Below are 17,590 nucleotides of genomic sequence, written 5' to 3' on the forward strand. Positions count from 1 at the left end.
GTGTGTGTGTATGCAGGCATGGCTGTGTGTTAAGAAGCTTGCTTCCCAACCTCATGGTTCCAGGTTCAGTCCTACTATGTGACACCTTGGGCGAGTGTCTTTTACTATAGCCTAGGTCAACCATAGCCTTGTGAGTGAATTTGGTTGATGGAAACTGAAAGAAGCCCATGGCTTAGTGGTTATGGTGTTGCACTCTCACGATTGTGAGATTGAGTTCAATTCCCAGACCGGGTGTTGCATTGTGTTCTTGAGCAAAGCACTTCATTTCACGTTGCTCTGCGATCATTTCAGCATCTGACATGTGGCACCTGTTGCACCGGTACAGGTAATGTTGATTTGATGGAGGTAGTGAGCTTATGTTTAAACAAACATTTGATCACTATAAACAAATCATCTGTGTGGTTGTTTGGTAGGAAATTGTCGAACCTTCATACGTTGTCTAACAACGGGAGAGTTCATTATATTTATATATATATATATATATATATATATGTGTGTGTGTGTGTGTGTGTGTGTGTGTGTGTTTGTGTGTGTGTGTATATGTATATTAGTTGTAGGCATCAGCTGATCTGGAGAGGCCATGGATCTGCATCCAGAGAAATTGTCAGCTGCTGATGGTGGTGCAGCGTCTGTTGTGGCTGTACAGGCCCACACATGAGTGGCAGTCACACATACATTTGAAGGAGCTCTCTGCCAGTGCTACTGGTTTTTCCTTCCATTGAGTGCGGTTTTCTTTGGTGGCAGGTTCCTGATTTTCTTCCGCTTGCTTCATCTTCTTTTGCAGTATTTGTCTCCAGTGTGGGCAATCATTTACATTCTCCTCCCATCTCAGGACATCCAGATCAAGTGACTTCATATTCCTCTACCTGGCGTCCTTGAAACAAAGATGTGATCATCCTCCTGCTCTTGTGCCAGTGACCAATTCCTCTTTTGGGATCCTTCTTTGGGGCAGGTGATGTACATGACCGAGCCAACACAAACGATGCTGCTGGAGCAGGGTGAGTATGCTGGGTATCTTGGCTTGGTTGAGGACTTTGGTGTTGGTGATGTGGTTGGTCCACTTGATATACAAGATGCATCTCAAATTATGAAGGTGAAAGATGTTGAGATGCTGCTCCTGTCTGAAGTAGAAGCTCCATGTCTCACTGATGTAAAGTAGTGTACTAAGGACACACACCTTATAGACAACAATCTTGGTGTTTGCAGCCAGTTTTATGTTTTCCCAGACTCTCTTTGTGAGCTTGGCAAATGTGGCTAATGCTGGTCTGATTCACCTGTCGATCTCAGGGTCCAGTGACGGTAATGCTGAGATAGGTGAATTGATGGACTACCTCCAGCTTGTAGTTGTTGATGCTGATGGTGGTGAGGTGTTTGAAACTTTAGCCCATTACTTGGTCTTCTTCAGATTGATAGACTGAATTCCTGACAGGGCTTAGAAAGTTTGTCCACAAGGTGCTGCATTTACTCTTCAGAGTGTGCTGTCAGTACTGCAGTGTCCACAAACAGCATTTCTCTGACAAGTACCTGGTGTGCTCTGAATTTTGCTTTCAGCCTCAACAGACTAAATGGTTTGCTGCTTGATCTGGTGTGGAGGTAAACACCGCCAGTTGATGTCCCAAATGAATGTTTCAGTACGACTGCAAAGAAGATGCCAAACAGGATGGGAGCAAGCACACAGCCCAGTTTCATGGCATTACATACGTTGAATGCCTCTGAAAAAGAGCCATCAAATTGAACGACGCCTTCCATGTCTGCATGAAATGATTGGACAACCTTGAGGAGTCTTGGAGGATAGCCAATCTTGGCAAGGATTTTGAACAGGCTGTCTCTATTGACTAGGTCAAAGCCTTTATGAGATCAATGAAGATGATAAAGAGTGGTTGCCTTTGCTCTTGGCACTTCTCCTGTAGCTGTTGAAGAGAGAAGATCATATCAATGGTGGAGCATTTTGATCTGAAATCACACTGAGATTTAGGGGTACACCCTCTCTGATTTTCTGCATCCCGTTTAGAGCCATTTGGGCAAAAACCTTCCCAGCAATGCTTAACAGTGAGATGCCTCAGTAGTTATTGCAGTTGCTTTTGTCCCCTCTGTTCTTATAAAGGGAGCAATGTTGCAGTCCCTCAAAAGAGCTGATAGACTAAGTACTAGGCTTACGAAGAATAAGTCCTGGGGTTGATTGGCTTGACTAAAGGCAGTGCTCCAGCATGGCCCAGCCAAATGCCTAAAACAAGTAAAAGAATAAAAAATTATATATATATATATAAGACATTATGCACATGCAATATGAGCTGGATGAAATACACAAGTGAGCTGAAAAGAATAGCATGCAGTTTAATGCTGAAAAGTTTCAAGCCTTCTGCTATCTCCATGCAAAACTAAATGCAATACCCATGAAATATACTGGACCTGGATGTATTGCGATCCCAGAGGCACAGTCAGTGTGAGACCTGGGCATTTACATGAGTAATGATGCATCCTTTCATGTTCATGTTGCTAAATTGGCAATGAAATGCAGGCTGCTGACTGAATGGATTCTTAGAACTTTTAGAACAAGAGACCAGGAAACCATGATGGTCCTCTGGAGAACACTTGTCCTTAGCCACTTTGACTATTACTTCTCAGCTATGGTCACCAACCAGTGTCAAATTAATCTCAGAACTTGAGGCAATCCAATGAAGCTACAAGAAGAAGATAGCCTTTATGCAGCATATAAGCTATTGGGAGAGACTCAAGAGATTCAGACTCTATTCTTTAGAGTGTAGGCAAGAAAGATATGCCATAATATACATCTAGAAGATCCTGGAAGGACTTGTACCAAACTTTGGCATCGAGAATTGCACAAATACTAGAACTGGACGCCACTGCATAGTGCCAAGGACTCCAAATTTGCCATCAAGATGTACAACAAGATTCTGCAATAGCCTGGGCTTCAAAGGTCCACAGCTCAGTAAAGGACCTGAGAGACCTGCATGGGGTGGATGTAGGTGTCTTCAAAATAAAGCTGAACCATTTCCTGTCAAGTGTCCCAGATGAACCAACTTCACAGCAGGGAGTGCAGATGAGGGAAGCTGCATCATACTCTCTCATGCACCAAATGTCAATTCCTGAAAAGCATTCGTGAAGTAAAATTATGTAGCAACAACAAATGACAGTGCCCCAGACAAAATAAAAAAAATAACATAAAATATATAAAAAAAATAAATATATATATATATATATGTATATATATATATATATATATATATATATATATATATATATATATATATATATATATATATATATATATATATATATATATATATATATGTATATATATATATATATGTATATATGAATATGTATATATATATATATATATATATATATATATATATATATATATATATATATATATATATATATATATATATATATATATATATATGTATATATATATATATATGTATATATGAATATGTATATATATATGTATATACAAGTATGTATATAAGTATATATATGTGTATATGTATATATATGTAGATATATATATATGCATATGTGAACTCTACACCCTCCGGCTGCACCTCTCCTACCCACGGATTACACTGGACCCATCTTCTATATAGATATATATGTATATAGAAATATACTCTTTTACTTGTTTCAGTTATTTGACTGCGGCCATGCTGGAGCACCACCTTTTACTCGAGCAAATCGACCCCAGGACTTATTCTAGAAGTCTATATATATGTATATATATATATATATATATATATATATATATATATATATATATATATATATATATATGTATATATGTATATATATATATATATGTATATATGTATATATATGTATGTATATATGTATATATATGTATATATGTATATATATGTTTGTATATATATATATGTATGTATATATATATATGTATGTATATATATATATGTATGTATATATATATATGTATGTATATATATATATGTATGTATATATATATATGTATGTATATATATATATGTATGTATATATATATATGTATGTATATATATATATGTATGTATATATATATGTATGTATATATATATATATGTATATATATATATATATGTATGTATATATATATATGTATGTATATATATATATGTATGTATATATATATATGTATGTATATATATATATGTATGTATATATATATATATATATATGTATATATATGTATGTATATATATGTATGTATATATATATATGTATGTATATATATATATATATATAAGCAATGTTAATTCTCTAAATGAAGTATTAACAGTAACTGCACGATAAAGTGTAGTATATTGCCACTTAAGTGTGGCTGACCCCTAGGGGTGGATGTTACTGTTGCTAAAAGCAACAGTAACATCCTGGGGCTAAAAGCAACAGTAACATCCACCCCTAGGGGTCAGCCACACTTAAGTGGCAATATACTACACTTTATCGTGCAGTTACTGTTAATACTTCATTTAGAGAATTAACATTGCTTGTTTTCACCTTTTCGATATCAGTGAAGAATTTCACTTGAAAAGAAGATATAAGATTGCCAGGTTTTTGTCTCTCTCACCAAGGTCAGCGGCTGTCGGACGCCGACGAAGGGAAATAACCCTGAAATCCGGATCCGTTCGTGCTGCAGATGTTGGTGAGAGGGATAACTACCCTTGGCAAACAGGACACAGTCGTGTGTCGATAAGCCAGCTGGAGGAGATGTCCTCCTGGGGCTAAAAGCAACAGTAACATCCACCCCTAGGGGTCAGCCACACTTAAGTGGCAATATACTACACTTTATATATATATATATATATGTATGTATGTATATATATATATATATATATATATATATATATATATATGTATGTATGTATGTATATATATATATATATATATATATATATATATATATATATATATGTATGTATATATATATGTATGTATATATATATGTATGTATATATATATGTATGTATATATATATGTATGTATATATATATGTATGTATATATATATGTATGTATATATATATGTATGTATATATATATGTATGTATATATATATATATATATATATATATATAAAAGAGACCGCTAAGTGGACTACTAGTGTGCTAGAAGAAGATCACCGAATAGCTCTCAAAGAAAGAATTTAGTGAAGCAAAGACATATGGGCGACACTAGTGAAAATTATAGATATAAATACAAGGTTATATATGTATATATATATATATGTATATATATATGTATATATATATATATATATATGTGTATTTATATATGTATATATATGTATATATAATAATACAAATGATATATGAGCATATGCATGTATACATACATATATGTACATACCTACATCTACATGTATATATAGATGCATATCCGGGTACAGGACGTCAAAAAAGGAACGGGAACACAAACAAAGCACAAAAAATGGACTTTTTTTATGGAAAACAGAATGAACACATTGGAAAACAGACAAGCCACTTATGGAACTTTTCCTTCATCAGTTGCCTCTATTCTAAACTAGGCGTTTCAAAGATGAGGCAGAATGTGCTATTAGAATAGCTCTTCCCACGAAGTGGATTAACCTGCTAAGTGGAGGGTTACAAAGTAGCAAACAACAACCAAGACAGGAAAAATTAAACAGTGAAAACAACATTAAGGGTCGTTAGGCCGAACGTGATGAGATATTGAATGCGATGAGATATTGAACACTGTGATGTGATGAAGCTGAATGGAGAGAGACAGTAGTTCCGTCTTGTCTTTATGCTGGCTGAAGGGAGAAAGGAAGAGGTGACCACAGGTCACATGTGATCAACGAGGAGTGGTAGAGAGAGGAAAAGGGAGGAAGTGGAACAAAGGTGAGCGACGAGAGACAAGGAGGAAGAGTAAGAGAGAGATATGTATAGCAGTGAAGGGGAGAAGCAAGGACAACAGAAGGAAGCAGAACGAGAGGGGGAGATAGGTAAGAAGAAAGATATATAGATAGATAGATAGATAGGCAGAAAGATAGAGTCGTGTCAGAAATATAAAGTTAAAATTTACTTGCAAATTGACGTGTAGCATTATATATTTATAGGTATATATATATCATCATCGTTTAACGTCCGCTTTCCATGCTAGCATGGGTTGGACGATTTGACTGAGGACTGGTGAACCAGATGGCTACTCGAGGCTCCAATCTGATTTGGCAGAGTTTCTACAGCTGGATGCCCTTCCTAACGCCAACCACTCCGAGGGTGTAGTGGGTGCTTTTATGTGCCACCGGCACGAAGGCCAGTCAGGAGGTACTGGCAACAACCACGCTGAAAATGGTGTATTTTATGTGCCACCTGCACAAGAGCCAGTCCAACGGTACTGGCAACGATCTTGCTCAAAAGCCTTTATACGTGCCACCGGCACAAGTGCCAGAAAGGCAATGCTGGGCACAGGTGCTATCACGATTTCACTTTTGCTTGCCCCAACAGGTCTTCGTAAGCCAAGTTTCGTATCCAATGAAGGAGACGACGTTGGCATGGGTGCCAGTTGTCGAATTTAGTTCGATTTCGATTTCACTTGCCTCGACAGGTCTTTGCAAGCAGAGTCTAGTGTCCAGTGAAGAAGAGGTACGCATAAGTGGGCTGGCTACACCCCTAGTAGAGGCCTAGGATTTAGGTCTCACTTCGCTTGCCGGGTCTTCTCATGCACAGCATATTTCCAAAGGTCTCGGTCAGAAGTCATCGCCTCGGTGAGGCCCAATATTCACAGGTCTTGCCTCACCACCTCATCCCAGGTCTTCCTGGGCCTACCTCTTCCACAGGTTCCCTCAACTGCTAGGATGTGGCACTTTTTCACACAGCTATCCTCATCCATTCTTGTCACATGACCATATCAGCGCAATCGTCGCTCTTGCACACCACAACTGATGTTTCTTAGGTTCAACTTTTCTCTCAAGGTAATTACACTCTGTCTAGTATGCACACTGACATTACACATCCATTGGAGCATACTGGCTTCATTCCTTTTGAGCCTGCGCATGTCTTCAGTAGTCACAGCCCATATTTCACTGCCATGAAGCATGGCTGTTCGTACACATGTGTCATACAGTCTGCCTTTTACTCTGAGAGAGAGACCCTTTGTCACCAGCAGAGGTAAGAACTCTCTGAACTTTGCCCAGGCTATTCTTATTCTAGCAGCTACACTTTCAGTGCACCCACTACTAACTTGGTCACCTAGTTAGCGGAAGCTATCAACCACCTCTAGTTTTTCTCCCCGGAATGTGGCAGAAGTTGTTTTCTGCACATTTACAATGTTTATAGCTCCTGAACATCTGCTATATACAAAAACTAACTTCCTAGTTAACCTTCCTTTGATATTGCTGCACCTCTTATGTGTCCATAGCTTGCACTGGATGCATCTTTTAGAGTTTCTACCTACACCTTTTCTACATAAGGATTTGACTGCTATTTTTTCAGCGTGGTGGTATCTCTTGATACCCTGTATTATAATTTTAAATAATTATTACCTTTGATGGTTTTTATTCCCATGCTGACCACTTGATAAGATCAATATTTTAAATATCGATCTTATCCTTATTTATATAAATATATATATATATATATATATATATATATATATATATATATGTATATATATATATGTATATATATATATATATATATACATCTTTATATATATGTATATATACGTGTATATATATGTATATATATAGATGTATATATATATGTGTGTATATATATATATATATATATATATATATATATATATATATATATGTATAGATATATATGTATAGATATATATGTATAGATATATAAATGCATATATATATATAAATGTATATATATATGCATATATATATATAATTGATACAGCTGCACTCTCAGAGACTCTTATGGAAGGTGATGGTCAGCTTGAGGAAGTAGGAGGTGGATACACCTTTTTTTGGAAAGGAAGGCAGAAGGAGGAGCGCAGTGAGGCTGGTGTTGGTTTTGCAGTCCAATCTGATATCCTTAAGAAGTTGAAAGAGCTCCCTGTTCCTATAAATGAACGTATAATGACGCTACGGTTGCACATGAAAGGTAAGTGGTTTGCCACTCTAATAAGTGCCTATGCACCTACTTTGACTAGCTGTGATGAAGATAAAACAATCTTTTATACCCAGCTGAGAGCCATACTTAGAAAAATCCCCAATTCTGATAAAGTCATTCTACTGGGGGACTTTTATGCCAGGGTTGGAACAGACTGGCAAATATGGAACTCTCTAGGACGTTTTGGAGTAGGGAAAATGAAAAGCAATGGTCTCATGCTACTGGAGCTTTGTGAAGAACATGGACTTTACATTGCAAGCACTCATTTTGTGCACAAAGGTGATCACACAACAACATGGATGCAGCCAAGGTCCAAAGTTTGGCACTTGCTGGATTATGTCATCATCCGCAAGCGCGACATTTATGACATTTGTAATGTCAAGTCCTTGCATAGATCAGAATGCTGGACAGACCACAGTCTGGTGCGAGCAAAGTTCCAAATGGTGATTAGGGCGAAAGAGAGAAGAGGACTAATCAGCATTCCTCGCCGTCTAAATGTCCACAAGGTATATGATGTTGTGGTTAGGAAAGAACTTCAGACTCGCTTGTCCAGCATTGAAACTGTTGCAGCATGGGAGGATTTTCGAGACCAGGTTCTACAATGTGCAGCCAAAACACTGGGGTATGTTACTGCCAGACACAGAGATTGGTTTGATGAGAATGATGCTGAAATTCAGTGACTATTGGTGGTAAAACGCCATGCCCACAGTGTATTGCTACACAGAGAACTGTCTACTGTGCAGCGAAGTCTAGCACTTGCCCACAATAACAGTGTAAAATCACTACTGCAGCGATCTCTCAGGAAGATGCAGAACACTTTGTGGGAGGATCTTGCTCGTGATGTTGAGGCTGCTGCTGCTGCAAATGACAGCAAGAAGCTTTACCATCTTATGAAGCGAGCTTATGGACCTAAGAGCTCCACATCAGCTCCTTTGCTTTCCAAGGAGTCTTCCACTCTGTTTACTAAATCAACAGAAATCACAGGTCGCTGGATCGAACACTTCTCTGAACTCCTAAACCATGAGTCAGTTGTGGATGAAACAGTGATTGATACTATGCAACAAAGACCTATCATTGGCTCCTTAGACTCCTCACCCTCAATAGATGAAGTAATGACATCAATAAGTAAATTGAATCTTGGTAGGGCACCTGGAAAGGATGGAATTTGTGCTGAGGCCTTGCGATTTGGTGATAATTACATCACACAGTCCCTTTATGAACTTATTAGTGCAGTCTGGAGGGATGGTGCAATCCCTAAGGACTAGAAGGATGCAATTATTCTTCCTCTATACAAAGGAAAAGGAGCCAGAACAATGTGTGGTAACTACAGAGGTATTGCTCTACTATCAGCTGCTGGCAAGGTTCTGGCAAATATTCTTCTTACCCGTCTGAATGGGTGTCTCGTAAATGATGTCCTATCTGAATCTCAATGTGGCTTCCAATCTAGTAGAGGGACAATGGATATGATTTTCACAGCAAGACAGATGCAGGAGAAGTACTATGAGCAGAATATGGATCTTGTCCAGGTATTCATTGATTTAACAAAGGCATTTGATACTATAAATAGGGCCTTTCTATGGAAAATACTTGGCAAACTTGCATATCTGGATCACTTTGTATCTATAATTAAATCATTTCATGATGGCATGGAGGCTTGGGTCAATGTTGGTGGTAGCATGGCGGGACCCATTCCTGTATAGAATGGTGTCCTTGCCCAATCCTTGCCCCAACTCTCTTTTCTTTGTACTTTGCTGCTGCTTTTACTCATGGTTTTGCTAAGGTTAGCTCTCTGAGAATATATGTCAGATATCGATCTTCTGGCCGCCTCTTTAATCTTCGCCGATTTGCTACCAATTCAAAGGTTCTTTAGTCTATTATTCGTGACATCCTTTAAGCAGATGACTGTAACTTAGTCACTCATACAGTGGATGACATGCAAATACTCATGAATTGCATTTCTGCTTCTTGCATGGCATTTGGACTCAGCATTAGCCTGGACAAGACTGTTGTAATGTTCCAACCTGCACCAGGAAATCCATATATGGAACCAGTTGTCTTGGTTGAAGGAACAATTCTGAAGGTAGTAGACAAGTTTGTCTACCTGGGCAGCACACTCGGCCATTCTTGCTCCCTGGATGAGGAAATATCTTTCAGGTTGCAGAGAGCAACTAATTCCTTCCGGTCTCTTCAGTCTTGTATCTGGTCCCAGCATGGCATCGCAAGGCAAACAAAAGTTGCTGTGTACCTTGCATGTTTACTGACATCGCTCCTCTACTCATGTGAGACATGGACTCTGTACAAACGTTAGGTAAGGCTCCTTAAACGCTTTCATCAGAGATGTCTCAGGCACATTCTCAATGTTGGCTGGACCTCAAAAATTCCAGACACACAGGTCCTGAGGACAGCTGATATCTTGAGTATTGAGGCGATGGTGCACAAGCACTGGTTACGTTGGACTGGACACCTTATTAGAATGAAGGATAGCAGGATTCCTAAGCAGATGCTATATGAAGAACTTGTGAATGGGAGGAGACTCCGGCAGAAACCAAGGCTGCAATTTAAGGACTGTGTCAAGTCCTCATTAAAGGCCTGTGATATGCAGGACACTGACTGGGAGAACAATGCCTGTCATCGCCACAGATGGAGGAAGCGGGTTAAGGAGGGGATCGACACTTTTGAGAGAGCACGTATCCAGCATGAAGAACTTAAGCGAGCTGCGAGAAAGCACTCGGCACATATAGTGAATGGGGAAAGCTTGGTCTGCAATGTTTGCAGTCATGTATGCTTGTCAAGAGCGGGGCTCATTAGCCACCAACGGAGCTGCAAATGCAAAATATCAGTTAGTCAACAGACATGGGATGGCCTCCTCTAACGCCTGCACAGTCATCACGCCAATATTTTTACTAAATATTGGGGGCCTGTTGCATTATAATAATAAAAGCAAAATTTCTTTCCTGAGAGACCTTGCTGCATGCAATCAAGTCCTATGCATAGAACTTGTGGAAACTCACCTCAGCCCTGATATAGAGGATGCAGAAGTACATGTACCAAAATATGTGATACTGCGAACAGACAGAAGGGAAAGGAGCCATGGTGGAGTTGCTGTATACGTCTGTGATGACCTCACACCCCAGGTCTTACTGTCATACTCAAATTCGGTATGTGACACTATAATTGTATACATAAGACAACATAATATAGTCATATGCAATACATATTGCCCACCGGATGCTCCAAACCACATAGGCAAATTTGAAGATTGCCTCACTAGAATTAAAGAAATCCTCATGAAACTGGAACACCACGTGACCATATTTCTTACGGGTGATTTCAACTTCCCCAACGTCAAATGGCCGAAGGTCTCATACTCTCAGGAATGACTCATCGCAAGCAAGCACAGGTGGAGTCCCTGCTCCACCTCACCAATGCCCTATTCATGGAGCAAGCTGTTCTCAGACCAACTAGAGTAAATAACATTCTGGATCTCTGCTTCACGAACAATATGGACATTATTCATGATGTGAAAGTGACGCCGACATTAGTCTCAGATCACAACATAATAGAGCTGTCTATGTTTGGCCGAAAGTAACAAGAGACATACAGCCTAAAGGAAGCACCCGAAATCTCTCCAATCTAAACTTCCACAAAGCAGACTGGAAATCGATCTGGAAAGAGACCCCCAGAGAGGATTGACCAAAAGGTCTCTTCACACCAGACATTGACATGAAACTAGAATGCTTCATGTCTATTGTGCAAGCCATATGTCAGAAATATGTCCCACAAGGGAGCACAAGGCCAAAACAAATAGGAACAAGATTCTAAGGGAGAGGAAGATCCTCATGAAACAACGGACAAAAGTTGCAAATCGACTCAACCAGCATCCCAAAAGTAGCGAAAGGTCCCGCCTAAAAATGACACTGATGGAGATAGAAAAAAGGCTGCAACAATCCTATGTGAGGGAGAAAGCAGACAAAGAAGCCTGGGTTATAAAAAACATTAAGTCAAACCCAAAGGCCTTCTTTCATTACGCAAAAGAAACAGCATCAGTATGCTGCAAGATAGGACCCCTCTTTCAAAAGGATGGCTCCCTCACAGATAGTCCAACAAGGATTAGTGAGGTACTGAATGATCAGTTCAAAAGTGTCTTTACCACCCCGTTGGGACACAGAAAAGCGAATGAACCAGTGAACTTCTTTGCCGCCTCACCTATAACCAGCGGGGCAATTACAATGGAATACATCGACATTAGCAAAGAAGATGTACTACTAGCTATAGATGAAGTGGACACAAACTCAACTGCTGGTCCTGATAGTTTCACAGCAATCCTCCTTAAATCGTGTAAGCATGCCCTGGCAAAACCCCTCCAGATCCTCTTCCAGAGCTTTCTCGCAAATGGCAGACTGCCAAGCAAGCTGAAGGAGGGAATAATATGCCCAGTCCATAAAGGGGGAAGCAGAGCAGATGCCAAAAACTAGAGGCCTATCTCTCTGACTTCATACATCAGCAAAGTCATGGAATGGATAGTCACATTCCTTGAAGAAAATAACTTGCTGAGTGATACCCAACATGGCTTTCAACCAGGTAGGAACTGCCTGACCCAGCTCTTACAACATTATGACTGGGTGTTGAGGCAGTTACTCAACAACTCAAATGTGGACATAATATACCTTGATTTTGCAAAAGCTTTTGACAAAGTGGCTTTGATTTGGCAGAGTTTCTACAGCTGGATGCCCTTCTTAACGCCAACCACTCTGAGAGTGTAGTGGGTGCTTTTACGTGCAACCGGTACGAAGGCCAGTCAGTCAGTACTGGCAATGGCCACGCTTGAAATGGTGTATTTTACATGCCACCTGCACAGGAACGAGTCCAGCGGCACTGGCAACGATCTCGTTTGAATGTCTTTTCACGTGCCACTGGCACAAGTGCCAGGAAGACGATGTGTATTCCAGATGTATATTATGGCATATCTTTCTCACCTACGCTCTAAGGAATAGACTCGTAATCTCTTGAGTTTTTCCCAATAGCTTATATTTTACATAGAGGCTATCTTCTTTGTGTAGCTTTCTTGCATTGCCTCAAGTTCTGAGATTAATTTGACACTGGTTGTTGACCATAACTGAGAGCAATAGTCAAAGTGGCTTAGGACAAGTGTCCTCCATAAGACCATCATGGTTTCCTGATCTCTTCTTGTAAAACTCCTAAAAATCCATTTGGTCAGTCGCCTGCATTTCATTGACAATTTAGCAACATGAACATGAAAGGATGCATTATTACTCATGTAAATGCCCAGGTCTCACCCTCCAGGTCCAGTGTATTTAATGGGTACTGCATTTAGTTTTGCATGCTGATAGCAGAAGGCTTGAAACTTTTCAGCATTAAACTGCATGTTATTCTTTACAGCCCACTTGTATATTTCATCCAGCTCACATTGCAGGTGCAAAGTGTCTTCAGGGTTCTGTATTACCTGTGAGACTTTTGTATCATCTGCATAACTTGTGACAGTGGCTCTCTGTGTGGCTGAGGGCATGTCGGAGAGGGCCATTATGAACAGTAGTGGTCCCAAAACTGTGCCTTGCGGAACACCGCTCACTATTTGGGTGTCATTGGAGGTGGCCCCATTGGCTACTACCACCTGACTTCTATCCTTCAGAAAGTCATGAAGCCATTCACCCAATTTTCCAACTATGCCGAGATCATGCAGCTTGTGACATATATTCCATGATCAACTTTATAAAAGGCCTTTGCAAAGTCGAGATATATCACTTCCACATTTGAGTGGTTCAGTTGCTGTTTCAGCACCCAGTCATAGTGTTGTAAGAGGTGAGTCAGGCAGCTTCTTTCTGGTCAGAAACCATGTTGGGTGTCAGGCAGCAAGTCATTTTCTTCAAGGAAGGCGATTAGTTATCTCTTGACTATTCGTTCCATGACCTTGCTGATGTGCGAGGTTAGAGAGATAGGTCTGTAGTTCTTGGCCTCTGCTCTTCTACCTCCTTTATGAATAGGTCATATTTTACCCTCCTTCGGTTTTCTTGGGAGTTTGCCAGATACAAAGATGCTCTGAAAGAAGGACTGCAGTGGTCTTGCTAGGACTCGCTTACATACTTTTAGAAGGATTGCTGGGAATCCATCAGGGCCAGTAGCTGAGTTTGGGTTCATTTCATCTATAGTACTTATTACATCGTCTTCCTTTATATTGATGTAACCGATCATCATTGCCTCTGTTTTTATATCTGCAGTGGTAAAAAAAGTCAGTTGGATTACTGACTTGAAAACAGGGGTGGAGTGAAAACACTTTTGAATTGCTCATTTTGTATTTCATTTATCCTCCTTGGGTTTCCTGTGAGTGTACCATCTTTTTCAAGGAGTGGCCCTATCCTGGAGTGCACTGAAGCTGCTTCTTTGGCAAACTTGTAGAAAGCTTTGGGGTTAGATTTTATATTGTCTATAGCCCAGTCTTTGTCTGCTCTTTCTTTTTCATGGGAGAGTTGCAGATTTTTATCTATCTCCAGCAGTTGTATTTTCATGCGGGACTTTTCATTGCTTTCAATTTGTTTCTTTAGCCGATTTGAAACTTTTGTACGCCGTCTCATAAGAATTTTCTTCTCCCTGGGGATTTTGTTCTTGTGTACAGTGGCCTTTCTCTCCGGGACACATTTGTAGCATATATATATATATATATATATATAGGTGCAGGAGTGGCTGTGTGGTAAGTAGCTTGCTTACCAACCACATGGTTCCGGGTTCAGTCCCACTGTGTGGCACCTTGGGCAAGTGTCTTCTGCCATAGCCTCGGGATATATATATATATATATATATATATATCTTTATCTATATATCTCTCTCTCTATATATACATTTAGTAGAAAGTGGGTTATACATCTTTAGATTGTATACCTGACTTTCTACTATAAAATTGAAGAAATTGACGGAACGCTGAACTCCAGACTAAACAACTTAAACAACATTTATTTATTTGGTAAAACATACATATCTTTAGTTATACATCTTTAGAGGTGAGAATAACGAGCTGTCGAGTATAAGACCGAAAGATGTAGAGACAGCTTTTAAACATAGGTCCATGCTCAATCGCTGGCCAGCGTGAAAGAGAATGAATCGAGCGGGAAACGCTTGCTTTATTAATTCTACGCATGCGTAAGACTACGCATGCGCAGGCGTTACTACAGACATATATAGATATATATATTTATCTATATATCTATATATATATATATATATATATATATATATATATATATATATATATATATATATATCTTTATCTATATATCTATATATATATATATATATCTTTATCTATATATATATATATATATCATTATCTAAATATCTATATATACATATATATATATATATATATATATATATATATATATATATATATATCTTTATCTATATATCTATATATACATATATATATATATATATATATATATCTTTATCTATATATCTTTATCTATATATCTATATATATATATATATATATGTATATATATATATATATATATCTTTATCTATATATATATATATATATATATATATATATATATATATATATATATATATATATAACGCCATGCATCCCAACTTGTTAACAATATACATGTGTGTGTGTAAATATTTCTATATTGAATTATAATCCTTTCTACTAAAGGCACAAAGCCTGAAATTTGGGGGAGGGGGGTTGTCGATTACATTAACTCAAGTACTCAGCTGGTACGTATTTCATCTTTATCTATATATATATATATATACATATATATATATATATATATATATATATATCTTTATCTATATATCTATATATATATATATATACATATATATATATATATATATATATATCTTTATCTATATATCTATATATATATATATATACATATATATATATATATATATATATATATATATATATATATATATATCTTTATCTATATATCTATATATATATATATATATATATATCTTTATCTGTATCTCTCTCTCTCTCTATATATATATATATCTTTATCTATATATCTTTATCTGTATATATATATATATATATATATATATATATATATATATATATATATATATATATATATACGTCTGGCCGTATAACCTTCTTGTTTGTTCTCACTGTTTCGTTTTCCTGTTTTGTTTTGTCCGCCACTACATTCCTCCACGTTTCAAATTTAATTTGAATTAAATTTAATTTAAATTTAATTTGTGGTCCGTGGGAAGAGCCATTTTAATGATGCGTCCTGCCCTAACTCTTCGAAAGACCTGTGTTAGAATGGGGGCAACTGATGAAGGAGATGTTCTCTATCTGGCCTGTGTGTTTTCTGTACTTGTTTATCATTTTGTCTACGCTTTGTTTGCAATGTCCTGTACCCAGATATGCATCTATATTTACAGGTAGATGTAAGTATGTACATACATGTACGTATATATGCATATACTCATTTATTATTTGTATTATATATATATATATATATATATATATATATATATGAAATGGAAATAGGTGAAATGGAAATATATATATGAAATGGAAATAGGTACAGGAGTGGCTGTGTGGTAAGTAGCTTGCTTACCAACCACATGGTTCCGGGTTCAGTCCCACTGCGTGGCACCTTGGGCAAGTGTCTTCTACTATAGCCTCGGGCCGACCAAAGCCTTGTGAGTGGATTTGGTAGACGGAAACTGAAAGAAGCCCGTCGTATATATATATATATATATATGTATGTGTGTTTGCGTGTCGGTGTTTGTCCCCCCACTATCGCTTGACAACCGATGCTGGTGTGTTTAGGTCCCCGTAACTTAGCTGTTCGGCAAAAAGAGACCGATAGAATAAGTACTAGGCTTACAAAGAATAAGTCCTGGGGTCGATTTGTTCGACTAAAGGTGGTGCTCCAGCATGGCCGCAGTCAAATGACTAAAACAAGTAAGAGTATTTATATGTGTGTGTGTGTGTGTGTATATATAAATATCTCTCTCTCTCTCTCTCTCTCTCTATATATATATATATATATATATATATATATAGAAAAACAAGAACAAATCATACCATTTATAGTGACACTCAATCCATGCCACCAGAACATCTTCAATATTGCTAAAGCAAACCTACCAATCATTGCACAAAGTAAGGAATTATGAAATATCATTACAGATTAAACTATAACTCTCAGTAAGAGACAGCCTAAAAGCTTGAAAAAGTTATTAACAAATGCAAGGTTTGACCTTAACAACAAAAATCAACCATTCACTGTGTCTAAATGCAATGATAGCCGATGCAGTACATGCCAATTAATTCATACCGGCCCATATATGAACACAAAAACAGGGAAAATAAGCAGAAATTTTATCTACTGCATCAAATGCCCAAATTGTGAAGAACTGTACGTTGGCCAGACAGGTAATGCACTATCAGAACGCTTGCATGCGCATCGACAACAAATTAAAAATCCAGAGGTCCGCCAA

The 17,590-nt window shown here is 38.0% G+C and overlaps 1 protein-coding gene across 3 annotated transcripts in view; it reads left to right on the forward strand.

Annotated features, from left to right (window-relative positions):
• LOC106875806 (uncharacterized) overlaps positions 1–17,590 on the forward strand; it is a 144,884-nt gene that overhangs the window by 24,069 nt on the left and 103,225 nt on the right. Inside the window, exon 2 of one of the 3 annotated variants that reach the window (XM_089347129.1) lies at positions 785–998. The exons of the other annotated variants lie outside the window; for them this stretch is intronic. Within the exon in view, the coding sequence (XP_089203255.1) occupies positions 956–998 (43 nt within the window). The 5' untranslated portion in view covers positions 785–955. The remainder of the gene's footprint in view (positions 1–784; positions 999–17,590) is intronic. 3 annotated transcript variants of the gene reach the window in all.

Source organism: Octopus bimaculoides, chromosome 2 (assembly GCF_046866305.1).
Source record: "Octopus bimaculoides isolate indiv1 chromosome 2, ASM4686630v1, whole genome shotgun sequence".
NCBI classification, from domain to species: Eukaryota; Metazoa; Mollusca; class Cephalopoda; order Octopoda; family Octopodidae; genus Octopus; species Octopus bimaculoides.